The sequence below is a fragment of the Gossypium hirsutum genome, chromosome D03, assembly GCF_007990345.1.
Source record: "Gossypium hirsutum isolate 1008001.06 chromosome D03, Gossypium_hirsutum_v2.1, whole genome shotgun sequence".
In the NCBI taxonomy this organism is placed as follows: domain Eukaryota; kingdom Viridiplantae; phylum Streptophyta; class Magnoliopsida; order Malvales; family Malvaceae; genus Gossypium; species Gossypium hirsutum.
The window spans coordinates 38,934,601-38,961,810 of record NC_053439.1 but is presented as its reverse complement, the minus strand read 5'-3'; the positions used below and the strand labels follow the sequence as shown (position 1 = coordinate 38,961,810).

Below are 27,210 nucleotides of genomic sequence, written 5' to 3'. Positions count from 1 at the left end.
ATCTACTACATTCGTCATATCGCTATAAACTTGTACAAGGAGTACAAAAACAAATACTAGCGCAAACAAATCGTGAACATGGATAAAATATTGTATTTAAATTTGCATCTATAAATATTTTGAGTCCATTTACTAAAAGCGATGGTAACGTGTTTTATTGGGATACATACATAAGGTACGAGCTGAAACTACACTGATTCAAACATAAGCTGGTTAGGTTAGAAACTGATATGGCGGTGTCCAATGCTTCTATCAGACAGTGGTTGGGCAACATAGAGTCATGGCAATGGGCTCAATATTTTAATAATGGGTACCGATATGCTCATAAGATAATCAACCTCATTAAAACTGTTAATTCCGTCTTGAGGCATACGCATCACTTGCCAATTTCACCAGCTTTCTCAGCCACATTTTACAAGCTGACAAACTTAATACCCAAAATGGGGTTGAGACAAGTAAAACAGATGGAGGCAGGATACGTGCACATCGAAGGTGTTAAGAATGGCATGGAAGAGAACGTTCAAAGGGCGAGGTCGATGGATGTAGAACTACCCAAAACTTGAAAACTTTCTGAGTGATAGAGTACATCAGCAGTCAGTCAAAGATTCGCCACAGTCTTACAGAGTTGATCTTCGAAACAAGCGTTGTGAGTGAGGGAGGTTCTAAACACTACAATACTCGTATGCGCATATGGTTATAGTGTGTGCAATCTTCAATTTGAATGTCGAATAATATATCGACAATGTGTACACACTTGAACGTACATTGCATATTTGGGGTAACGAGTTTCCCGTATTGAGGAATATATTGACATGAGAAGTGCAATCGCCTGCGTTTAAGATATTGCCAAATAGGTCAATATGTAAGAAAGTCAAATGTTGACCAACAACGACGAGGATTCAGAATTATATGGATATTAGAGAAGAGTTCAATCCAAAACATTGCATCATATGTAGAACAGTCAGCCATAGTCGGAGCAAGTGTCCCCATGGAAACGTTTATATTGGCTAATATTTACGGTCTAGAGGAAATTAAATGTTGTACTCGATATTTTCATTTTATGGTCTTATGGAAATGAAGTTTGTATTGTTTAGTGTTAAAGTTTTATTTAAAATTAATTTATACAGCTTTTAATACTTTCAAAAATATTATAAGATATACAAAAAATAATAATACATAAGTTGTGAAATTATAAACCAATACCACAAATATGATATAACACTTGAAATTTATATGTATCAAAATTGGAATAAACTAAGAGTGGTATCGTCATTCGGGGTATAGCAGTCTACGAGCCTCCATTGATGGGGTGGACGTTGGGGTGTACTATATACATTAAGAGGATCAGGTGCTAGACCAAACATGGCCTGAGACGGGGTGGAGTACATGGTGTCACCAAACATATCAAATATTATCGGTGGTTGCAGTTGCATGTAAGTTGAATTGGAATAGTCTATCTCCGAATGATATACATTGCTCTAGGACCCATCACCAAAAGTACCAACCCATTGGTCCGGTGAAGTGCATGTGTTCAAAGGTTTGTCTTCCGAGTTGGGCTCCACCATATATTGGTCCTTTAGGTCGGGCTCCACCATAGGTTGACTTCCACGTCTATAGTCGTGATCCGGTACTATCATAAGTTATCCACCATATAAATAATTGCGTCATCGGTCATGTACCACTGTATGTATTTAATCGAAGGACTGAAATCAAACATACAGTTTTGAATCTCAGGTCGTCTATCCTCCCGGACATTCTATAGTGTTATATAACGTTAATGTTTCATGTTCTAATCCGCTTCGTCTTTTCCCCTCATGGTCTTACTGTGGACATTAGCAAATTGTTGTGGATCAACTGGTACAAATTGCTGCATAACCCGATCGGCATTGAACCACTCAATGGTTGAGAGTTGAGCACCGACATGTTAATGCACCATACATGGGCTTTGGCGTGAACCTGCTGTGGAATAAGGATCGTAACATTCAGTGCGAAATACGGCATCCACAGGAACTGTACAATATAACAAAATAGGTCAAATCACATACTGCAAGTGGATAAGTTAAATCAATGTTACTTAAGTTAAATCAATGTATATTACTTTCTCTTTGGCGGATGCCTCTATGATCTAGCAGTCAATGGTTAATGTATTACTCGCACCAATTTCCAGAGACGTAACCCATCTGAAACCGAAACAAACACGTTAGCACTTAAACTTGGGAAAATATTATCCACACTTATGAGTCGTTAAATGTTAAGTATAATTTTGTCTTTACCTATTTACAAGTGACCACGTATATGGTTGGTGCCTAACAACAGCTAGAAATGGCATTGTCGAAACTATTTTTATTTTTGGAAAAAAACAAAAATTAGTTGTCGACTTCAAAAAAACAAAAATTGGGAGTCGCCACCGATCTTTTATTGAGGTGTGATTGGATCACCTAAAAATAGCTTTGGTCTACATGTTTTAGAAAAATGGATCCGGGAGTCGGTTACGTACGAGGAAGGATTAGCACCCTCGTAACGCCCAAAATTGGTACCTAGTTAATTAATTAGTGTCTTAATGTCGAAAATTTAAAAATATGATCCTTAATAAAAACTTAAAAAACGTTAATTATTAAGACTCTTATCATTTCGGAGAAAAAAAATGTCACACCCAATGCGTTAGGGCACGACATTCTAATTCCTCAAAAATGAATTAGTCCAAAATACTCGTGTAATAAAATTTAAAAGAATATTCATTTGTTTAAGATTTATAAAGAAATCGAGGCCCAGTACGTTAGGGCAAAATTTTTCAAAATCCTAAACTTGGAATATTTCCTTTGTTATTATTTTTTAAAAAAATCTTTGTCTCGAGAAATCAATACGTCACATCCAATACGTTAGGATACAAAATATTAAATTCCCGACAACAAGCTTTTCATTTTATTTTTTTGATTAATGAGCAATTCTCGATTGTTAGATTTAACGAAGAAAATTGGAACCCAATACGTCAAGGCTCAATTTTCTTGAAAATCCTAAATACGAGTATTATCTCAATTTTGAAAATTTTAAAATCGAGTAAAAAAATGATGTAATGCTACATTAAGTGTAAAATACAATAATAAATACAACAATGGCATAGAAATAAACGAAATTAATGTACATGAAAAACAACGACATGTAAAGTATCAAATGAACAAAATATAAATGAAAACATAAATCAATAAGCAAATGAAGGAAATAAACAAAAAAAAATATAAAGAGAAAAAGGGTTCAAAATATATACATGAAATTATAAAGAATAAAAGACATACACATTGGTTTACATATAAAATTTTGGACTATAGAATTTATAACAAAATATATATAATGCATTTACGAAAATAAAGAAAAATATATAAATATACTTATATATATTATAACATATGTGTTGAAAATATAAGTTTGTATTTAAAAAAATAAAAAAACATAGACATGTGCGTATATATATATATAAAATATTCATTAGAAAAATATATAAATACATACATGTACATATATACAAAAGTAAAAAAATTGAAACTAAATATAAAAGTATATATATGTATATAAAAGTTCGGAAGTAAAATAAAAATAAAAACATGTGTATAAAATATATATAAACATACGTATACTATATATAAAACAATATATATATATTACATAAAAACGATGCATGCGCATGAATATAAAAATAAAAATAAAAATAAAAATAAAAATAAATAATAATAATGATACAAGATTAATGATGCCACATAATAGTATTAATAATATTAAAATAATTAGTTTAAGAATAAAAAAACTAAAATAACAAATAGAGGATTAAATAGCATCAATAATCAAAGACCAATGAATTTAAAACAAAGAGTATAAAATAAAAAAAATATAAGGCCAAATAAAATGTAAACAAATTTGAAAATAATGAATTTGAAAATAAATAATAAGGGAAAAAGAGATTTGAAATCAACAATATCCAAATCAATAAATAAATTATACACAAATCAACAAAATAAGAACGCAAGAGAGAGAGAAATTTGAGGAAATACTCTTAAGAGTTATTATTACTCCCAACTTCAGTCCCTTACAATGAAGGGAGATGCCTCTATTTATAGTTGAGCCTCCCCAAATCCAACGGTACAGATCAATTATATCAACGGCTAAGATTAAAAGGTATCTACAAATTAAATCTCTAAGATTACAAAATCATATCTTTTAAGATTGCATATATCATATCTAAGATTGCATATATCACATCTAAGATTGCATATCATATCTAAGATTGCATAACATATCTAAGATTACATATCCTTGAAGATTATGTTTCCATATGTGAGCCCGGGCTAAAATTGGGTATTATAAGCATCATGTACAGAGCTTAGGACTATAGCAGCCTCACACAACCAATCATGTTACTTACCCTATGTTTTGTTGCTCGACAAAAGTCACAGTACAATATGGCCAACACTGTTGATCTCCAACTATAAGTACCAGCACGATGGAAATCTTCAATAGAGGCAAGTACTTTAAGTGGACCCTATTAGACGTGTTGTCCGACATAAGTAACCCCTAGTCAGCTGCATAATATAGGCTTGAGCAGCACACATCACCTCCTGCTCAGTGGCAGTGCTCGATAACTCCTTGAAATTTGCTCTCAACCTTACCAATGTCAAGCACGTGAAATTCTGTTCACCATCACCAGGGGACCTTTCAAGCAATATGTGGCATACTACTGAAGGTTCCAATAATTTGCTTTAACCCGTCACTGTCAACTCGTAACCCAAGTTGCATAGCAACGTCCTCCAATGTGATATTGCACTCCCTGCACTGCATAATGAAGGTGTGGGTCTGTGACCACTACTGCTCAACCAAGTCCCTCAGGTCGAAATGCGACGTCCCCAAATCTCACCAACTGTAAGTATGGCATGATCCGCTCATCCAGATCGTACTTGGGAAAATGGAACTAGGACCTAAAAACACGATACCTATCCTGTATGGTAAAATTTTTATAAAAATATGATAAATCAAGTATCTATATAATTTAAACATAAAATTGTCAATATTTTCAAGTAATTCTCCAATCTATTTGCTTCTCTGTACCTACTATATACTATATATTTATTTGTTTAACTCATTAAAGAAACTGAATTTTGCTAATAAAAAAAATTAAATAATTCAAATAAGATCCAAAAAAAATTATACATTTTATTTAGTTTTTATTTTTTTGATAAACTTTACAAATTTAATTTTATCACTTAGTATAAAATTTTAAAAATAAGGTAACCTGTATTTGGCCCCTATATTCTTCAAATATTTTTTTTAATTTAAAATAAATATTTAAAAAATACGATAAATTATGTTTTCGGGCCTTTGGCTTTTCTTTTTTCTGTTTGATCACAAGTTTTTAAATATTTTAAAAAATACAATAAGTTTAAATCAATTTAAAATATACCACACTTTATAAATAAAAAATGATGCAGGATAAAAATTTATTTTATAGCAAGTATGAGTATGCTCATTATTTTTCTATGTTCCTCCATTCGTCGGAGATCTTATCCCGTACCTATATTAGATAGCATATGGATTGGACATGGATAAGGATGAGACCTGCAGGTAAAATAATATTTATATTTTTATCATTTCTGCATAGGATTTTAAATTTAGTAAATACACAAATTTAAATCCCATAATATTTACAGTTCAAAAATTCTAAGCTTCGTCCTATTGTTTAGTGATAAGTGCAGAAACTTCAAAATCAATGCATCATAATATTAGATGAAATGCGCATGTATATACTGTTGTAAGGCTTGCAAACAAAAGAATAACTCAACTAATATATATATACCGATTTACAGGTAAATACATATGTAAATAGTAATAACATACAACTAAAAGAAGATAAAAAGGGAGAAAAAGAGTGGCTAGAAACAACCAAATGTAGATCAATTTCATGCAACCAAAACAGTTAGGAAAAAGCGATTTAACATCAAACACGTAGAGCAAAATAATGCTAAGTTAGAAAAATCTAGAAACCAAAACAAAATCTTTTTTTATTTAATTTATAATTAATTTTATTGTTTCGTTGATCCTCGATGAAGTGTTACTCGAGAAGATATTTTGATATCTGCATAATTTTAAAAAATGCATAAATTAAATATAATTAATTATTACATTACAATAAATACTTTTAATATAATACATGCACATCAAAATATATTTGCATACCTTGTATTTATTAACTTCAAAATAAATACAATTTTTTTCTTCTCTTTTTTTCCTTCAAAATTTTAAGGGGGACAAAAGCAGCCCAACATTTCTTTTTAAAATGTTGATCCGGTCTCTTCTCTTCTCCCATTCTAATTTTTTTAAAGTTATTAATTAAATTGACCATGACCAGTCACATCGTTGACGTCGCTGATGCTGCTGATGTGGTGTGGCCAGTCAATATATTTATTTTTTTATCCTTTGATTTTTTTATTTCTTTTAAAAATGCCATAGATTTTTTACAAATCAGCCCTTTCTCATTTTTTAGTCAATTCAATCCCCCACTTTATTTTTTCTCATTTTTCCCAAATTTTCTTTATTTTTTGGTCCTCTATTTCTTGATTTCTATTAAAAATGTCCCTTTAATTTTTTTGATTTCACATTACATAAATGATTTACATGAAAATTACTTGCATTGCTAACATTACAAATAGCTATCAATTTAAATAATTCAAAAATTATATTTTACAATATATAATTTTACATTTCAAACATTCTAAAATAGTTTCACTTTAACTTACAATATATAATTTTGCAACATGAGCAACTTCCTCAATACTAAAAAAAAAAATTAAACGATTTTGTTTAAAACTGACAACATTTTGTCTTACAAACAAAGCATAATTAAACAATTTTGTTCAAGACCGACAATATTGTGTCTTACAAATTGAAAAATAAATTTTTAACCGCAACAAAAGCGACTTTCTCAGTACTATTATATTGCAGCTCGGATGCTGCTGATATTGATTATCTCACCAGTGCGTTTCGATTTGAGATTCCTTAAAACCTTCAAACATCATGTTGGCCCAGAGAATTCCAAATAATCCACCCGTTGGCTGCATAACCAATTTGAACTCGTTAACGGAAAGATTTACATAATCAATTTGAACTCGTTACCGAATAAATTACTAGCAACCAAAAATAACCATTAAACATAAAAACATAAAAAAAGCACTCCTCATCTCTCTCCCCTTCATCCTTAAACATGATATAATTAAAAAAAATTCTCCAACTTAGAGTGATCTGCGGGTTAGGGATATATATAGCTATTTGATCATGCGATAGAGAATGACTATGTCAAATAAAATATTACTTTTTAAAAATTTTAAATTAAAAAAACAACACATTAAAAAAATACACATTATACTGGCGGCACCATTTTATATGACTCTACCAAATGAAATATTATTTTTTTAAAATTAAAAAAAAACACATTAAAAAAAGATTTGACATAAAGTGGTGGTGCCATTTAAAATGGCTCCACCTAATATAAAACATTTTTTTATAATTTTAAATTTAAAAAAATTACACTGACACATATAAAAGTGGTGGCATCAAGCTCTTTGGCTCCACCACCATATTTATTTTTTGATTCCCAATTTTTCAGAAATAACAGTATTTTCCTAGTATTTATATAGTTGGTGCCATTTTACATGGCTCCAACAAAAAAAATCAGTTTTTATTAAGTTTGCTAATATGGCGTGTTGGTGGCGCCAAACTCTTTGGCTCCACCAATTTTTACTGTAGATTTCAGATTATTTACGTGTATAATCAAAAAAATGAGTCATTTTCATAATTAATAAAAAATTTAAGGTATTTTGTATAAAAAAGCTGACGCACGTTAATCGCTCGCCTCTCTCTTGGTTTTTGTATTTACTTGGTAATTATTCTCTTATTAAGGTTTAAATATTTTTGGTCTTAATTTTAGTAATTGTTCTCATATTGGAGTTAAATTTCTTTTTATCCAAGTTAGACCTTAAATTTGACAATTATTTTTATATTGAAATTTGAATTTTTTTTGTTTAAGTTAATCCTTAATATTTTCATAAAAATCCTAAAATTCAAGTAAAAATAATTGTCAAGTTGAGATCCCCAATATGGGAACAAGTATCAATTTTAGAGGCTAACTTGGGACCTGAGCTTTTTCTTTATTCAAATTAGTCTTTGATACTTCAAGAAAGTTGGAGACAAAAAAAAAATTCAAGCCCAATATAAGAATAGTTATCAAGTTTAAGAAATAATTTGAACAAAAAAAAGTTCAAAACCTAATGTATAAACAATTAACTAGTTCAGACCCAAGACAATTGTCAAGTTCAATGATTAACTTGAACAAAAAAAAAATTCAAACCTCAATATAGAAATAATTATCTAATTCAAGCCCCAAATAATGCATTAATCCATTTTTGGATATAGGTAAATCACTGCTACCGCATAGGATCTAATGAAAATCTTCTCAATGATTTTTAATATTTTTTAAAAAAAATATTGACAACAATTATTTTAAAATTTTAAATTCAAATTAGAAATTTATTATATTTCCAGTTAATTTGGTTAAACAATTTTCTTTTCCTTGCGTTTCTCTTGTTCAACTCTGTATGTATATTGTCCACCTTGGATTTGACTATTAACTCGAGCGAGTCTCCAACTTGCTTTGAGTGTTCCACCTATTCCTTCAATATATACGTTGCTTGAATTCTCTCATGTCAACTTGACCCTCTTAGAGAAAAACCTTTTCTAACAATAAGTGATTCTAAGAGTGTTTCACGGACGAATTCTTGCCACAAACTTCAAATGGAGTGGCTGAAAGGATATAGTCGCGATCTGGGTGTATGTTCTGTTATCCATGCAGAACTATGGGGGATCTGGGATGGCCTACGGTTGGCATGGGACATGGGTTTTCGGCGAGCGTTACGGAATGTGATAACAAGTTGGTGGTGCAGCTGCTAAGTTCAACTGAGGAGAAAGATGTTTAGTTGGTGAAGCAAATCGTGGATTTGTTGAAGAAAGCGTGGGATGTTAAAATAACGACTGTCAAACCAAGTTGCAGACCACATGGCGAAGATGGGAAAAGTAGCATATTTTTAGCTGCAAATTTTCGACCAAGCTCCAATTACTGCTTAGCCTTTGCTGCAAAATGACTTGCTTTCAGTCCTTTGACTGAGCTTTATTATTACAGAAAAAATAATGTTTTTATCTTCTTCTTTTTTAACTTTTTTGACTTTCTTGCTTTTTCTCATTTATAAGTTTCTTTTTTTTTATTTTATCCATTTATGAGTTGTACATCAGCTTTCATTACTTTTCTACATTTGTATTTTTTTAATTGCGTTACATATTTTATCAATTTACATCACATTAAAGTTAGATTTTAAACTCTAATGTTTTATGTCTTAGGATTAGAGTTTTATAATTTTATAAAAAAATATTAAATTAATTTTACTTAAATCTCAAAAAATGATAAACGAGGTTGATTAATAGGTGAAAATAGAAAATTTGAAAAAAAAAAGTTAACTTAGACGGGCTTAACAAGTAAAAGGAGAAAAAAATAAAACAAAAAATTTGATTAGAGAGTTTGTTATTCCTAGACTTGTTCATTGTCGGGTCACCCGACCCGAAGACTTACCTGAAAAATGAGAGGGTTTGGATAAAAAAATATAGGCCTAAAAAAAATTCAAATTTGAAAAAAAAATTGTTGTTGCTTTTTAGTGTTTTTCACTATTTTGCTATTATTTTGCTATTATACTGATACTATTTTATTGCTATTATTTGGATATTGTATGACTTTTATTTTATTATTAATTTTGCTACTATTTTAGAGGTATTTGTTTTGTAAGTTGCACTTACCTTAGGTCACGTTTGGTTCGCTGTATTGGATTAGAGGTGTATTGGATTAGAGGTGTATTGGATTAGAGGTGTAATGGAATAGAGGTGTAATAACAAATCAACTGTTTGGTTGAATGTAATGGAATAGAGGCGTAATAGTAAAACTGTGTTTGGTTGAATGTAATAGAGGTATAATAGCATAATGGAGAAAACTAAAATGACCAGAATACCCTTAGCATAAATTTGTTTTGGTAAATGATTATTGTTATTGTTATTTAAATTTTAATAAGATTATTTATTATCAAAAATAAATAATTTAATCATATTTAAACATAATTATTAAATATATTAAATATATTATAATTAAAATATATAATTTAATAAAATTCTTAATAATTAATATTCTTATATGAATTTACTCAAATCATAATATATGATACTATAAAAGATAATTTGAAATGATTAATATTAAATATATTTTAATTAAAATATATGATTTAATAAAATTTAAAATAATTATAACTAATAAATTATCTTATATGAATTTGTATAATTTAAAATAATTATTATTACATATAATTTAATAAGATATAATTTCATAAAATTATTGATAATAAATTTTCTTATATGAATTTATTAATTTAAAATAATTTATATAATAAATCTATTGTATAACTTTCTCAAAGAGGTTCTTTCATCGTCGGGCATGGGTGTTGAAACCAGATACTTTAAGAAAAATGAATACTCTGACAGGGGTATAAAAAAGGGATACTTCAAGCAAAATGAAGAGTCGGAGAAACATAGCTCTGTATATTCTCTCAGTTGCTATATTTTTTGGTTTTCTTACCTTATTCTCTGAATTTTCTTCCTCAATGAGGTTCTTTTTTATTTTTTGATTTTAGCTTTGCCCCTATGGCATGAACCTTGTGATGAATTAAAAAATTAAAGAAATATATAAAAATGGGTAAAATTACAATGAATCATTACTCCAAAGTTATAAACTAGTTATTCTAATATGATATTAAAATGCCAAGAGTGCAAAACAAATAATTTTCCAAGGATACCAGATCAGAAGGGACTTAAAAGGCCAACTAGACAGAGAAATTCAAGCAGATGCATCGCCGTATTTCATCATTGATATGTTGCATTTTGGATCATAATTCAAATTCAACTACAAATTATAGGTTAATGGGTTTGAAGCAGCACCAACAACTGTAGCCATGGGATTCGACAAATTGGGAGCAGCAAGAATTGCAGTAGTGGTGTTTGATGGAACTGTAGTTCCTACATTCAAACAAGTTCAGTCAGTTAAGTATCTAGCATTTCAATATGATTCAACAAGCATACAACTATGATAAAGAGGAGTTACTCTTAGTAACTAGGAAAAATATGACATAAAAAGACATCAACTTATTTTTCCCATGAAGCAAAAAAAGAACATCTTAACACCATACATCAATGGCAAGCAAGACCAAGTCATTTTGCCTCTATATTAATGGATTTTCTAGCAGCAATCTGAAACACAACTCCATAAGTTAAGCTATCATAAAGATACAATTATGGCTATAATAGTGGACCTTTATAAACTTTAAAATATAGCAGCCAAGTACATTGAATAATAAACTTGAGCAAAAGGCTGCAGAAGAAAAAAGCAAACTGATTTCTATGATAGAGAAATCAATGCCCGTATTGATAAAGAGAAGGCCAACAACCACAATAATAAAGAGACATTTAAGCCATCTAAGAAAAAACATAAGCATCCATGTTAATCAGATTCACCATTTTGACCATGCAACAACTTATAGAAAGATATAGAAAAAAACGCTTATGAAAACAACTAAACATGAAAAAATACCTGCATATATCGCACAACAGTACTAGTATAATCAACAGCTCTCCTTTGGGTCAGCCTTCTCATTCTTTTCGCAGCAAATTTGTCACCATGAGCTGAAAGAAGTATTTAATAGAAAAAATAAAAGAATTTTGTCAGAACTAAAATTTAGATAGCCTAACTTTCCAATCATTTCAAAGGAAAACCGTAAACTCAACAATTTCAAGGATTAAACTGTGGGGGTTTTAAGCATTTTAACCATCTACTTTGAGGCCAAGGAAGTATACAGCAGTAAAATTTTGCAATTTTCTCTCAAGGTCTGCACATATGTTCTATGCTTATAATCAGATTTCCTTCTAAAAGTGACAAACAATCCAAACTAGAAACACAGTCTAATTTGAAGTAGAAATCTATTAGACTGTTGTACCAACGACGATTTAGCACCAAAACTTAATATCATAGTCAAATATGGTTCAATGACAAATATATAATTGCAAAATCATCACATCAATGTCTCCTTTCACATCCTCTTCAACTGTCATTACAATTTCTTCAAACAAGATGTTCCAGAACCAAACATCCATTACTCATCATCATTGGTTTTTCAACAAAAAAAAACATAAACAGATCAATAAAAGTTAAAAAACCGACATTTGAAGTTACCCGAAGATGCTCAATGAAAAGATTAAAACCGCATTAAATTAGATATCAAGAGAAGTTTCAAAGTGAACTGGTTGATATTTGTATCATTACAAACTTGTAAAAGGTTACACACGAATAAAAAAATAACTTGTCAGAGACTGTGGATCACCTAGTTGATGACAACTAATCTCCCGACATATATTTTGAAGCTCAGAAGTTGGTGCTTTAGAGTTTAGGCTCAAGGAAGCGAGCACCTAGTGAAAAGCAATGTACCATTCTAAGCGAGAAAAGAAAAAATCCATATAATACTATAACCATACAATGCAAATTCAGAATTGGGACTTATCAAGGCTGTCAAAATAAGGATGATCCATAGCTGCTTTTGCTGATATTCTCTCTGCAGGGTCATATTTAAGCATCTTCTGCAATAACCAAAAACAAGAAGCTATTAGCCTCCAAAATGTGCAAGTAATAGAGAAGTAAATCAGTAAATCATGAGCATGAACTAAATGTTGTCATTGTCACAGACGGTAAACCCTTTTTATGTGTTATATCATTCCGAAATTATTTGGCAATGATCATGTTGTATGACTTGAAATTGGCATCCTTGCAAAAAGGCTAAGGAAATAGGAATTAAAAGAGTAAAAGGCACCAAACAGACTACTTTCAGTTCCTTCTTTTGCTGTGCATATACCTATGCATTAAGGTCAGTGGACATATAGAACTGATAAATTTCATGTATATCACTACTTGTTCCTTTCTATTCTTTAAATATTTGACTTTGAACATATGATCATAGATTAAAAAGCTTTTATTGACTTGAATCACTCTGACCATTGCTATAATCCTAGTATAACATGCAACGAAATTCCAAGTGAATTCTAAATAGCTTCGATGCTTTTTCTATCAGTATTCTCTACCCCCTTAGTCCTATTCACATGGCCTAAATGTTAATCATGCTAGACTTTATTTTTTTCTCTCAAAATTCTTCCCCATGGCAAGACTGCAATTGTGAGTTGAAGACGACCTGCACTTGGATAAGTGTCAAATACAAGTATTGTCCGACTCAAATATGCTTAGTTTTTTTTTTCATGCATTTTGAGAATCATATGAATTATTCATACTATTGTAATGTATTTAATTTACTATGATTGTAAACTAACAATTTTTTTCACAATCATTTTGGATTTTTAAATTAATCCATGACTATATAATTTGAACTTTTTGGGAGTTTGCTTGTTGGCAGCTTAATAGAAGTAAAAAAAAAATTCAACGGTACTTAATTTTCTTCTTAAACTCTAATATGTAGAATGGTTGCTGCTGAAATGAGACTATATCAACGGATATTTGTTTGAAACAAAGAATAAATCTACATTAGAAAACATGACTATATTATGATGCTTTGATTTGAACAGTTTGTTGATGTTTAGTAAAAGAATGAGGACTTACAGAGAGGAGATCAACCCCTTCAGGAGAAAGGGAAGGAACAGCGCGTTCCAAGTTCTGAAGCTCCCACCGTGGGTACACGTGCCAATCCCTTAGAGAGGTAACCCCAGGCCATTGCTTCTCAGTTGGGGTGCCCAGTAACCTTTTCAATTTTCACCCAATTAAGAAAAAAGAACGAGAAAAAGGGCGGTAGCTAGGAAGAGATACATTGGGAAGAAACAAATATACCTGAAAATGTGGAGCAATTGCTGGAATTCAGAATCCCCCGGGAACAATGCTTGCCTTCTAACCATTTCGGCGAAGATGCATCCAACAGACCACATGTCGACGGCGGTGGAGTAGTGAGTAGAACCAAGCATGGCTAAAAAACCGACAAAAAACACAGAATAGAAATGTTAAAAAGAATGGAAAAATCAAAGAAAAAACGCTTCACTCTTTCTTCAATGGATTAAGCTAGAATTTCCAATTTTATGAATATATTGAAGAGAAAAAGAGAGGGTTTTGGTGTGCGGAGCAGATAGTGTTGGGAGGAAATGGGGAAGGGAAATTTGATGCCGAGACGAGAAGAAACGGTGACGACAGATTAATCAACGGAATCAGTGGGAAATGGGAGGAGAAAATGATTAGGACGGAAGAGGAGAGGGTCGGGTAGGGAGGGAGGGTAAAACAGAGAGATGGGGAGGGAGGCCGGGCGTAATGGCTAATACAACGATTTGGGAACGGATTGTAAAACACGGGAATTTGGGGATTAGGGGCGTAATGTAATACGCGCGTAATGGCTAATACAGCGAACCAAACGCCGGATTAGGGGCGTAATGTAATACGCGCGTAATCGGGGCGTAATGGATTGGGTAATACGGCGAACCAAACACGCCCTTAGTGTTATTTAAGTATATTTATTTAAAAAATGTTTATTTTTTTCCATTTGTTGGGAAATATTTATTTTTAACCTTTTTAGCATATTTGATGTATTATATTTTTTGAATTTATTTTTATATAAAAATTTTAATATGGGCAGGTCGAGCTTGGGTATTAGCATTTTTATCCGGATCAGGCTTGTGCAAAATTTGAGACTCATTTTTCAAGTCAGACCAAGCCCGAGCCTAAAGTTTTTGCTTGACCCGACCCATCCCGACCCATGAACAACTCTAATTATTCCCTTTTTGGATGACGAACAATTAAAAGGTATTTGATCTTAATTTATCAAATCCTTAATGAATTTAAGCAAATTGAATGTCTTCCCCTTTTTAAAAGATTACATAAGCTTGATTTTTCTGAAAAAATTAAATCGGTAAAATTGGATGAAATTGATGGTGTGGATATGTAATTAGATGATATTTAGGAATATTAGAATCGAAATTAAGGCTTAGAGATAAAGTTTGAATAGTAAAACACCTATTTCAATAAAACTAGTTAAATTTTCGGTATGAGAAAAGTGAGCTTAGAGTGGTGATTTTGTTGTTGTTTTTTTAGTTTAAGGCTGCTTATAATGATTCTATATTGTATTTAATGTGTATGCAAAGTTTCAAACTCATCGGGAGGATTCACGAGCAATGCAAAAGGGTAATAAAAGCTTGTTTGACATTGTTGTGAAAGAGGTATTGACTAAAGTGAGTGGTTTGACATACTATATTTAAATTCCAGTACACAGGCTAAGGTAACTTATGTGAATCCCCACTTATGGTATGCGAACCTTAACTTCTTCCTTATGCAAATCCTCGTAATTTTGGTTGAATCGTTGAGTATATTCATTGTGCGATTTTAATGGTGCAAAATGCATGAACTTATAATATATATACATGGGCTTTATTTTGTATACAATATATATTGGGTGTTATATATATAATATATAAATGGGGGAGTGGGTAATATATATATGTGTGAGATTGGAGTCATATATAATATATATGAGTGGAGTCTGTTGGTGTTAAACATAGACATACGTATGCGTGCTTTGGTGCTATATATGTAATATATATGCGTCTTATATATATGTGGGTTGTAATATATGTATACGCGTGGGTGGTTATACATGTATAATATATATGCATGGCTTTATTTTACATAGTATATATTAATGGATTTTGGTATTATATATATAATATATATGCATGGTTTAGTATATATAATTACGGGAATGATTTTATATAATATATAAATTTATGAGACTTTTAATGTATGCTTAAAATTTGAAGTGACAATGGTCATTAAATAAATATGTATATATATAATATATATTCGTATATGATTTTGTAATATTTATGAATGAATATATGAATAAATAATATAATGTGGGCTCTTATAGCATGCAATTTTTATCGATAATGCATATCTATGCATGCACTAATATGTAAGTGAATTATGAGATTTATGATATTGCGAGCCAATTATATTTGTGTATTCTGTTATATTGTGAACCATGTTAACTTGGAGAATTATATTATTATGGCAAACTGTGTTAATTTGGTAATCTGTATTAATATGCGAACTGTATTAATTTACCAAACTGTGTATTGTGAGATTTTGAGTTGCATTGCATGTAAGCTAATGTATTACGTGCCCTATGCTAAATAAAATATGTGAACATTGATTTATGTGAGCTATGTCATGAATGATATATGAACTCTGATTATGAGTGCAATATATGTTGCATGAAAGTGATATTATACGTGAACCATGCTCTATTGCGAATTGAGAATTGCAAACTATGTTATAATGTGCGAGCTCTGCTTAATTGTAAGCCCTATTATATTGGATATAGTGAATGTGTTAAAGAGACAATTTGACATTGTGACTTTATAAAACCATTGGATATAATTGGCATGCTATAGGATTGTGAGTACTCACAATTTTTTTGTAATAGGCATTGTGGCCCAGAGATGTGTTGGAGAGATAAAGGAATGTCGATCATAGCTCCATTCACCGTAGATAGCGTGGTGTGTTTGGAGAGTGCGAGCATTTGTGCTACACTTATATTAGAGACAACGTAGAGCTCTTTGAGTCCAAAAGTGAGATGTGTTTTAGAGATCTGTTTATCCAGTGTGTGGTGATAGAGTCCACTTATAGGTGGTGATTGAGTCCTTGATAAGTTTCATAATCATAAAAATGTCAATTTATTAATGTTTGAGATATATGAGTTACGATGTGGTATGAATGAATTATTATACTGAATGAACTGTTAAATTGTATGAACTGTTATTATATATAAATTGTTTTTTCATATGAACAGATATTTTATGCGAATTGATAATTTATGTGATCTGCTCATTTACACGAATTACTTATTATATGTGCACTACTAATTTTATGAGAATTGTTATGTCGTACGAGTTACTACTTTGTATAGACTGTAATAATATGTGAATCGTTATAATATGTCACCCTTTAACCTACTGATGTGTTTATTTGTAATATATTTGAGCACTCACTGAGCTTTCATAAGCTCACTCTTTCTTTTATAACATTGCAGTGATATAGCGTGCGAAGAGGTGCGGAAGTGAGTCATCCAAGTGATCCAAATCGAGGCTATACTTGGGTATGTCATTGTGTTCCCAAACCCGATGAGGAAGGCAATGTGGGATCAAGTTATGGGATTTAGTATTAGACTTCTAATTTTCTCGTTGTAATTGGACACTATAGACTATTTAATTGTTTGGTTTAAAACTTTTATCATTGCATTAGATAGATGATTGAATGATGGATTATGATTGTTTGACAATTGGTTTAAATAACTGTTCAACTAACTTGTAAATGCAGGTTGAAGAGTCGCTGGACATCGAGGTAAGCCTTAGATGCTTTATGTGTGATTTGGATACAAACATGTACTTGGTATGCATGAGATGTAACACATAATTTAGTCAAGTCATGTAAACTGTTAAATATCTGCTAACCAATTAATTAATAATGTTATGTGGGTTGTGCAAGATGCTTTAATAAATTTTCCAAAATAAGACTTATACGTTTAATCCTACAATACTATTGTTAAACTTTGTGAAAAAGAGTTTTTTTCCCAACACGTTACTATATATTATGTTTTAAATCTAATTATACGTTTTTAAACTAAACAGTTTTACAAGTCCCTACAAATATAACCTTTTTAAAAAATACCCTACTGCATGTATGTATGTTTAACTAAAGTTTTCGAGGTAATTGTCTATTAAATATTAAATTGTGAATTAGTCTTTTTGTTGATTGTTGATCATAGTAGCACAACGGAAGCCTGATATTAGGTTTTTATTAAATATTCCATGATTAATTGTGTGGTGTGATTGGTAGGCTGGTGTGTTTTGTGGTGGTTTAAACGGAAAGTCACTTCGATGGCTAATGTGACATTCAAAATTTGGGTCGGATTGTCCTGACCGAGTTTGGAGCGTCACATTTGGCGACGACCTTAAGCCTCAACATTCGGCAAACTCTAGATCGTCCTCATACCACTCAGAGCTCCACCGGCAAGCACTTACACCTAACATTAAGGGTATTTTTGGCTCAGCATCTCCGGTCTTGCAATACCCCTTCACCCCCAATGATGGGGTATACGATTATACAACTTTCTGAAGTACACCAGAGGCTGGCTCGAGCAACTATCAAACGCCTCTTCAAGGTGCATGCCCTTGCCAACGTAGGAAGCCCAACCGTTATACGCCGGCCCCGAGGACGTCATTGGGGTCTAGACAGTTTTGATTTTATTTTGTAAATATTTACTTTGTAATTATTCTTCCAATACGAAAATTTTTAAATTTTTAACGTAATTATTTTTGGGCATTGAGTACAAAATATTAAGTAAAAAAAATAATTTGAACAAATAATAAGACGCAACAAAAAAAATTACATATACAAGAAAATACAAGCATTCTACAAAACTAATATACGGAAATATATAATTTGACCAACAAATAATAACAAATAAATTTTATTTACATATACAAAAATAATACGAACATTTTAGAAATTTGATATATGAAAATATAAAATTCGACCGGCAAATAATACGGACTAAAACATTTTTATAGATCCACAAATAATACAAATATTTTACAAAACTGATATATGAAAATATAAAATTCGACAAATAAATAATACGAACTAAAATTTATTTAGAATCAGGTCTACATTGCATTTAGTAATTTCAACCATGTTCGCCCGCCGTATTCTTTAATTGTAACCGGTATACATAGTTCGTCATCTATGGCGAATGAAGTCATTCGACTTTTGGTGGCATAATTTTTACGGTTTACGTGATAGTATATAATTTAACTCCGTTAAAACATGACAGTATATAATTCAACCCCAAATTTAGGTTGTAGACTCCCATATACTCTCATATGTAATCCACCACATCACACATATATGATTATACACTCCCAAATACGGTATCCCCATTTAATAGTAAACACCCAAACACTCCCATTTGATGATAATCTCAACAATTTTTTCCCATTCAATTATAATATTACAACTAAATAGCTTCCATATATATAAACTAAGAAGGTGTCGACCATCAGTATCCCAGCAACCCAATTTTTTTTTCAAATCTGGTACAAGGGCTCTAGCCATCAATGTCACAGCACCCGAAAAAGCTAATGCCAGCCATCTACTTCCCCCAACCCAATTTTTTTTATATGATAAAGGGGGTGTCGGTCATCACTGTGCCAACATCCAAAAAAAAAATTATGCTGTAAAGTGGTGCCGGCCACTTAAGTCTCCCAACCCAATTTTTTTTAAATATTGGTACAAAAATATACCAATATGCTACGGTTTGAAAAAAAATACATGGGTGTCGACCATCCAACGTCCAGCACCCAAAAAAATAATTTTTTAACCTCTGACACAATCATTGGGCAACGATTGTGTTAGATTTTTTGGTGGTGCCAACCATTGAGTCTCCCCAATCCCATTTTACTGTTCATTTTAGGTCATTTGGGTGATTGTCTTTGAACTTGGGTATTTTTGTAGTTGTTCATTTTTTTAGGTCATTTGGGTAAGATAGCCACAAAATATCCATGTTTTCCAATTTTTAATGTTTATCCTTTTTTTTACATTATAAGAGATTGAGATTAATTTGTTTTTTTAAATAGTGTTTTATATAATTTACTCTCTCTACTTTTATAATATCATTAATTAATTTAAATGATTAACATTATCGAACTCAAATCTTTTTAAAAAAATACTAAACCAATTAATTTAATAAATAAATTTTAATTACAGTAACAATTAGATCTAAATATTTGTTTTAACCTTCAAATTTTTATTGGCAGCACTTTTTCTAAGTGATGTCCAAATGTTGATGGACGGTAGAGGAGTTCATAAGTCAAGTCAAGGTTCAGGTTAAATTTGTGCATGATACTAACACACTTTATACTTGTCCAAGCGCGACTCAACTTGAAATATGAGCCTAAACATTTGTTCAGGCCCGTTCATACTTGTAAATGGTTAACTCAAACTCATTTTAGGCCCTCCCATATTTTCAAAATATATATTTATATTATTTTAAATTTAATATTTAATAATTTTATATATTTTTATTTATTAAAATTTATTATATAGCCACCTTAATAATTTTTAATGTTTACATCACAGTAGCATATAAATTACATAATATATAAAAATAACATAACATAAAACATTACTAATTTAAAAACAAATCGGGTCGGGCTTTGACCTTGATGTCCATACCCGAGCCCCTCAAACCCATCTTTTAGGCCTAATGTTTTTGCTTAGACCATCCTAAATTTCGGACGGACCTTCAAACTTGGACAGGTAGCTCGGCCCATCGTCAGGTATAATGGATGGTTTGTGTTTTGAATTTTATTTTCAACCCTATTTAAGGGTTGAAGAAATGTTATATATAGTTTTAAGCATGGTATCAAAAAAAAATTTAGTAAACTAATGTCATCTTCCAACCGTGTCTCAACTCGACACAATGAAAACCCTTTTTGCTTACAAAGCAATAGATATTTTATTTCTTCGTATGAAATTTTGAAAATAATTTTTAATCTCACAATTTTACTATTTCAATCAAAACCACATAATTATTATATTGCTACATAAATTTCCCAGTTAAATCATATCTAATAATCTAATTTTTTATAATTAAATAAATATTCAGACCCAACCGACTGTTCATTAAAATTTTAACCCATAAAAGATATAAATTTTAGAAATAATAATAACCCTACCCGTTACTTTCCAAGCAAGCTTCTCGATTTGTGATTAAAACATGCATAAAACAAAGAACAAATGGAGAAGTTACTACTGCCAATTACTGATAAGAGGATGATTTTGTAGTGCCAAATCCTCCTAAAAATAACAATTTCCATTTAAATGTACATAAAACCTAGATAACCAAAATTCCATACCCATAAAAGTCATGCTTTTAAAATGATTAAAATCCATAACCAAAAAAAAAAACCCTTAGCAAACATGTTCTTATAGATCAACAACACCATACACTAGAAGAGAACAAGACTGAATGACCAGAAAACATGTTCCCTTGTAACTTCTTTTAACCCCACAATAACATCAATCCTGAAATCAAGAGGGTTGCATAGGAAGAGAAGCAGTATTGCAGCCTAAATCCTCCATCAGTACTGTAATCTGGGTTGATCCCAGTTCCGGACGGGCCTAAGCCGTTACCAACTCCTCCCAATATTCCGGTAGGTGTGGTCGAACCAAATGGTGTTGTGCTTGTTGGGGTGTTGTTGATTGGGTTCACGGACGAGGGTGTGGTGGATGAGGGTGTGGTTGTTGGTGTTGTGGTGGTGCCTGCGGTACTGATTCAATAAAATAAAATAAAAACCCACCCCACTACAATTGACAATTCATACAACCAATGGTACAGAACATGTTTCACAAGCTATATAGACAAAACATGGATAGAAATCTCGAATTCAGGTACGAGTGTCTGAACAATAGTATTTTAACATTGGTGTATTCAATTCTTTAGAATTTATTTCATGTAATTAAAAAACCATATCACACTCATACTTTTGTTTCCAGTTCTCATAAATTTGGACGAAAAAGCAATAATCCCTTTTATCCAAAAATAGAAAGTTGAATGCTCATTGCACCATTACAAAAATGTAACATGTAAGGCACGTCAAATAACAATCTCAATAACATAAAGTGATCTTTACTTTCTCGTTCAAACCTTTGTTACTCCTTAGGTGGTGGTGGTCCTACTTTGATTAAAAAAAAAAACCCCTTTACATTAAATATTTGACTGTGGACCAACATTTATATTAATATTTCATGGCCCACATGTCCAACCATCCTACCGTTGCTAACTTCGATTCAAAATAAATTGGATTCAAAACTTTGATCAATGCTTTTAACAGTCCAAAATACAACGTGTGTTCCATTTTTTAAACTTCCCTTCATATATTTTTAAAAGATTATACTCAATGTGCATTGGTACATATTTGTATTATTTAAAGTATATTTTTGGCATTTTAATCATTTTAAAAATAGTCAAGAAGAATGATTATATAAGCACTTTCAAATTTTTTTATTTTATTTAATTATTTAACTAACTCATTCTTGTTATTTCAAATGAAAAAGAAACAAGTAGAGACAGTAGTAGGATACCTGGCACTAGATGGGAAAGCACAACCAGTGTAGCCTGTGAATTACCAAGGCAAATAAATTAATTAAAATAAGTAAATTTGGGTTTTTTTTTTTAACTGCCATGGTAAATGGAGAAAAAGACGGGGAATTACTGGGGTCAGCGGTGGTAACGGTAGCAGTGCCGGAAAAATCACAAGTGCCTTGAGCTTGGCCTTTTCTTTGGAAGTAACTGTTAACGGCGTAACTGCAATGAGCCTTAACAGTGTCGGGGTTAAAACAGGATCCCTTCAAGTGGATAGGGTTACAGTCGGCGCCTGCACCACATGCATAGTCCAGTGTCTTCTGCAATACTGTATCACTTACACCATCTTTGCATATACACCAGTTGCCACCTGTTCATTTCCACATCACACGTTTTTTCTCAATTTTATGTTTCCAATGTTAGCGTAAAATACAAAAATATTTTTTAATAATTTAAAATTAAAGCCCTTATCAGTTGGGAAAAAAAAAAGCACATTCATTTTTTTTTAACAAACGTGGGGTAATTATGTAATTTAAAATTTTTATATAATACTGTTATAAAAAAAACATATTTCTTCTGTAGAAAAACAAACTGATGCAGTTCTTTAAAACTACCATTTCCTTAATAAATCACTTTTCTTTTAATGATCGCTCATTTTTTCTTTTTGAACATAAATAATCACTCATTTTTAAAATATAATATTTCTACATAAAATATATATTTTTCCAACATTACCCTTTTTAGTATAGATTATAAGAATGTTATTATTAAATGTGATAATAGAGAATTTTATTTACCATTTCTAATGTGTATTTGATGGAATATTGAACTTGTAGAATGTTTTTATGGCATTTCTGTTAACAACATTATCAAAAAAAAAAAAAACCTCACATTTTTTCAGTGATGGGAAGAGAGAAGAAAAATAACAGAAAAATGACTTTATTATTTTTCCTTTTTTTATAAATAAGGAGTAAAATAGTGAAATCTGATGCTGGAAAAGGAAATGTGTTGTTTGGAAATAAAAAAAAAACAAGAAAACAAAAGCATGAAGATTCAACAAAAGGCATTTTTAATGATTTAAGTTATATTTTGAGGTTCCATTAAGAAGTATCCAAAAGGCAAAAAAGACAAAAGGAGATGATAAGATCTACAAACAGAGAAAACAAAATGGCTTTTTACAAGGAAAGAGCTTACTTGAGCGGCCAGTGATGGCGGCCAGGATGAGCAGCGGGAGCACTAAAGCAGCCATGGTTGAAGAGCAAAACTCAAAAGGGTGTGAATAAGAAACTGAAAAAGCTTGAAGCAAGACAACAATGGCGAAGCTCTGCAACAGCAACGTCTGGGAGAGAAAAAGAAAAGAAATGAAAGAGAGAGAGTATGGGGCAGTGTGTGTGAGAGAGAAAGGAGGGTTTAAAATTTTGATAATATGGACAAGAGAAATAAAAACATGTACAGAGATTTTGAAGGTGGGATGAAGATGGCCTGTCGGCTACTCACTGTTTTATTTAAATTGATTTATTATTTTATTTAAATTCTTCACTGTGTAAATTTCATGGCGTGGGGAGTTGAGCCTTTGAGCAAAACAAAAGCTTTTTTGGGTTTGCTGAGAATTGTTTGACAGCAGAATCCCAACCAAGTTGAGTTGATCTAACTTTACACAGATTGGAGGGCTTTTTTTTTTTAATACAGTTGTCCATGCCTAAATTCAATTTTAGTGATTTTATGTTTGTTTTCTTTACTAAAATGATTATGATGTTGTAGATTTATTCTGATTATCAGTTGTTAAGAATGCCATGATATGTTAATGTTATCATTCCACATAAAAATTTAGAGTTAGAAGTCGGCTTTTTCCTCAAATAATTTGGAAAAATCGGTACGGTTAATAATTTAGGATGACCACAATACATTTATTTCATCAGAATTAAAGATATGATTATCGAAAATTCACATCTTCAATTATCATGTTAATTTGGGGTTCAAATATCATTGGAAAAAAAATGTACAATAACTCATCTTTTTCCCTTGCATTTTCCTAACTGATTTGGCATCTTGCTTTTATAATATACTTTTTATGGGAATAAATTATTTTAAAATGTCTTAAAATATAAATATAAAAGTATACAAATCTTATTATACATTTATTCATATTTAATATTATCTCTGACTTAATTTAATTACTTAATAAATTAAAAATTTTAATAAATAAATATGTTTTCTTCTTTTATAATTTTTAAATTTAATCCTCTTTTATTTCTTTGCTTTCAAATTGTGTTTTATTTTTATACCGTCATTTTTTAATTTTTTTAATTTCTAGGTGGGTAATTTTTCTTTTTTAATTTTTATTCAAATTTTAAAATTTAATAAAACCATCTATGTTGGTTATAATTTTTTAAATTTTACTATTACGTTTTTCTAGATTTTTAATGGTTGATTTTAGGTTTTTCAAATTTTATTTATTTTTGGTATAGTTTTAATATTTTCTGCTCAAAATTTTAATTAAAATCGTGAATGTAGAATAACATTTATATGTTTTTAAAAGTTGATGATGTGACATTATTTTATTAGCATGAAAAATGACACATTTTAATAAGTTGTTTTAATAATAAAATTTAGAGAAAATAAAATACAACCTAATTCTTAATATATATTTAGATAAAATGGTGTGATATAAATTTCCAAATATAAATCGGCAAATGCAAGTGGGAAGAGAACAAGAGGATCCAGGGTAGATCAGAGTAATCATGAAGATATGATGATTAGGGTAAAATACTTTTCCTTTATTAACCACAAATAATTTTGCATCATGTGCCCTTTTCTTCTCATTTTAACTAAAAAACAAATTAAATAAGAGAGATGGCATTAGAAAGAATAATCCATCATGCAGGATTTGAGATAATAGTTAAATATAATTTTTATATATTTAAAAGCATATTTTGTATTTAAAAAAAATTAAATTCGAATATAAAGCCTCAAACACTAGGAATCTGCATTGATACAAAACAGAGAAGCTCGTACTTACAAATAAATAAATAAATGAAAAAAAAGAATAGCAATAATATACATAGCGCAGCTGCATTGGAGACAATAATTAGAGATTGCATCATTTAGTTCAAAACCAACCAGGTTGGCAATGGAGTCCATTTCTTGGTTTCATCTTGGCTGCCCACCTTTTTCAATTTTTACCAAGTATTCTTTTTGAAAAATTTTAAAATTATTTTTTAATACATCGCCTCAGCCCCATCTTCTTAAAGTATTTTTTTATATATATAATAAATAAAACTTGGTGGGCCATAAAGTTGAAAGGATATGTTTTAATACACTTTAACAAAAGTGTTTATTTGTATATGCTATTTTTGACATGCACGATGTTTGAAATGCATAGTTATAGCCCAACAGCCCATTTGATAAAAAAAGGTTGTAATTTTATAAATACGGCCTGCGTGTCGTGCCTTGCTACTATTCTTGTGTATTTCTCTTCTCATCTTACTCCCTCGTATGTAAAACGAGTTTATACATATTGTAATTTGCAAGAGTTGCTGTGGGCTAGCCGAGATGGAAGATGGGCCAACCAGTGTGGACTGATAGCTTGAAAACCAGCTTACACCTTTAGGTTTCCTTTTGGTTCTCCCATTGGCTTGGGTTGCGCCACCTTAGTTTATGGGCTATAACTATTACATTTATTTATTGCTTTATTCATGTATGAGATGCTATGGATGTCTAAAACATGCCAAATTTTAAACATGTTAAAATTTGATAATAATGAACCACATTAATTGATGAGATCAATTAAATGGCTAAATGGACTAAAGTAAATCATAATTGGTGAGATGAAACGATCTTAATAAAATCCCTCTATTAAAATATTAAGTCAACATAGCCTTCCAATTTTGCCCTCGTTAAGGCCTCGATCAATACTGTGTAGGTTCTACTAAAGCGAAGTACTAGTATTTATCTTGGTTAAACGCGAAGAATAAACAAGTGATATTCGCAGGTTAAAATTGGTTAATGACTTGACTAGGTTATTCTAATAGGATTAGAAACCTAGAGGCAAGTAATTTGGATAAATCATAAGATGATTAGAACAAGAGTTGTTCACCAAACTTTAGGAGTTACATATGATGTAATTAGCAAATGTTGCTTACCTAGATAACCATAATCTTGAGAGTAAAGCCAAAGCTGACTTAAGAGGAGGTGAAATATGGATCCTTAACCCACTTGAAATACTTTTCAAGAAAGCCTTTCCGAAACTAACGTATGAGGGTATTAGTTTTGTAGTAAAATGGTGGGAGCATCATTTAATTAAGTCCTTTTAATGGTTAATATAAATTTGATAAATTTTCACACGCATAATTTCATTGTTGTAGATATATTATGGCTGTAAACACAAATACACCATCATTGCGATCGGTCCTTGAGAAGGACAAGTTGAATGGTTTAAATTTTCTTGATCGGTTCCGTAACTTGAGGATTATCCTCAAACAAGAACGGAAATTATATGTCATTGAACAACCAGTTCCTAACGAGCCACCCACTAATGCCTCGAGGGCTGATAGAGATGCTTACAGGAAGCATCTCGATGACATGGTAGACGTTGGATGTCTTATGCTTGCCACTATGAATCCTGAGCTTCAGAAGCAACATGAGGACATGGTTGCTTATGAAATGATTGAGCACCTGAAAGAACTTTATCAGAGGCAAGCACGGCAAGAGAGGTTCGATATCTCTAAGGCCCTATTCCAATGTAAGCTGGCTGAAGGAAGCCCAATGGGACCTCATGTCCTTAAGATGATTGGCTATATTGAAAGCCTGTCTAAGCTTGGGTTTCCATTGAGCCAAGAGTTGGCCACTG

At 31.1% G+C, this 27,210-nt stretch overlaps 2 protein-coding genes across 2 annotated transcripts; both read right to left on the bottom strand.

Annotated features, from left to right (window-relative positions):
- Window positions 1-12,366: 12,366 nt before the first annotated feature.
- LOC107949791 (cyclin-dependent kinase B1-2) lies at window positions 12,367-14,155 on the bottom strand. The gene is made up of 3 exons (XM_016884550.2): window positions 14,006-14,155; window positions 13,781-13,919; window positions 12,367-12,753 (listed from the first exon to the last, which is right to left on the bottom strand). The coding sequence occupies exons 1-3, from the start codon at window positions 14,134-14,136 to the stop codon at window positions 12,661-12,663; spliced, it is 363 nt and encodes a 120-aa protein (XP_016740039.2). The 5' UTR covers window positions 14,137-14,155; the 3' UTR covers window positions 12,367-12,660.
- A 6,859-nt stretch (window positions 14,156-21,014) lies between these two features.
- On the bottom strand, window positions 21,015-24,053 carry LOC107949792 (PLASMODESMATA CALLOSE-BINDING PROTEIN 2). Its single transcript, XM_016884551.2, has 4 exons — window positions 23,556-24,053; window positions 22,492-22,731; window positions 22,361-22,394; window positions 21,015-21,546 (listed from the first exon to the last, which is right to left on the bottom strand). The coding sequence occupies exons 1-4, from the start codon at window positions 23,608-23,610 to the stop codon at window positions 21,279-21,281; spliced, it is 597 nt and encodes a 198-aa protein (XP_016740040.1). The 5' UTR covers window positions 23,611-24,053; the 3' UTR covers window positions 21,015-21,278.
- Between the last annotated feature and the right edge of the window lie 3,157 nt (window positions 24,054-27,210).

Coding starts and splice junctions, on each gene's coding strand:
- LOC107949791 (XM_016884550.2), bottom strand. CDS start 14,136: ATGCTTGGTTCTACTCACTACTCCACCGCCGTCGACATGTGGTCTGTT. Junction 13,920..14,005: donor CAATTGCTCCACATTTTCAG/GTATATTTGTTT, acceptor AAAATTGAAAAG/GTTACTGGGCACCCCAACTG. Junction 12,754..13,780: donor AAGGGGTTGATCTCCTCTCT/GTAAGTCCTCAT, acceptor TGGTTATTGCAG/AAGATGCTTAAATATGACCC.
- LOC107949792 (XM_016884551.2), bottom strand. CDS start 23,610: ATGGCTGCTTTAGTGCTCCCGCTGCTCATCCTGGCCGCCATCACTGGC. Junction 22,395..22,491: donor CGTTACCACCGCTGACCCCA/GTAATTCCCCGT, acceptor GGTAATTCACAG/GCTACACTGGTTGTGCTTTC. Junction 21,547..22,360: donor GCTTTCCCATCTAGTGCCAG/GTATCCTACTAC, acceptor TTATTGAATCAG/TACCGCAGGCACCACCACAA.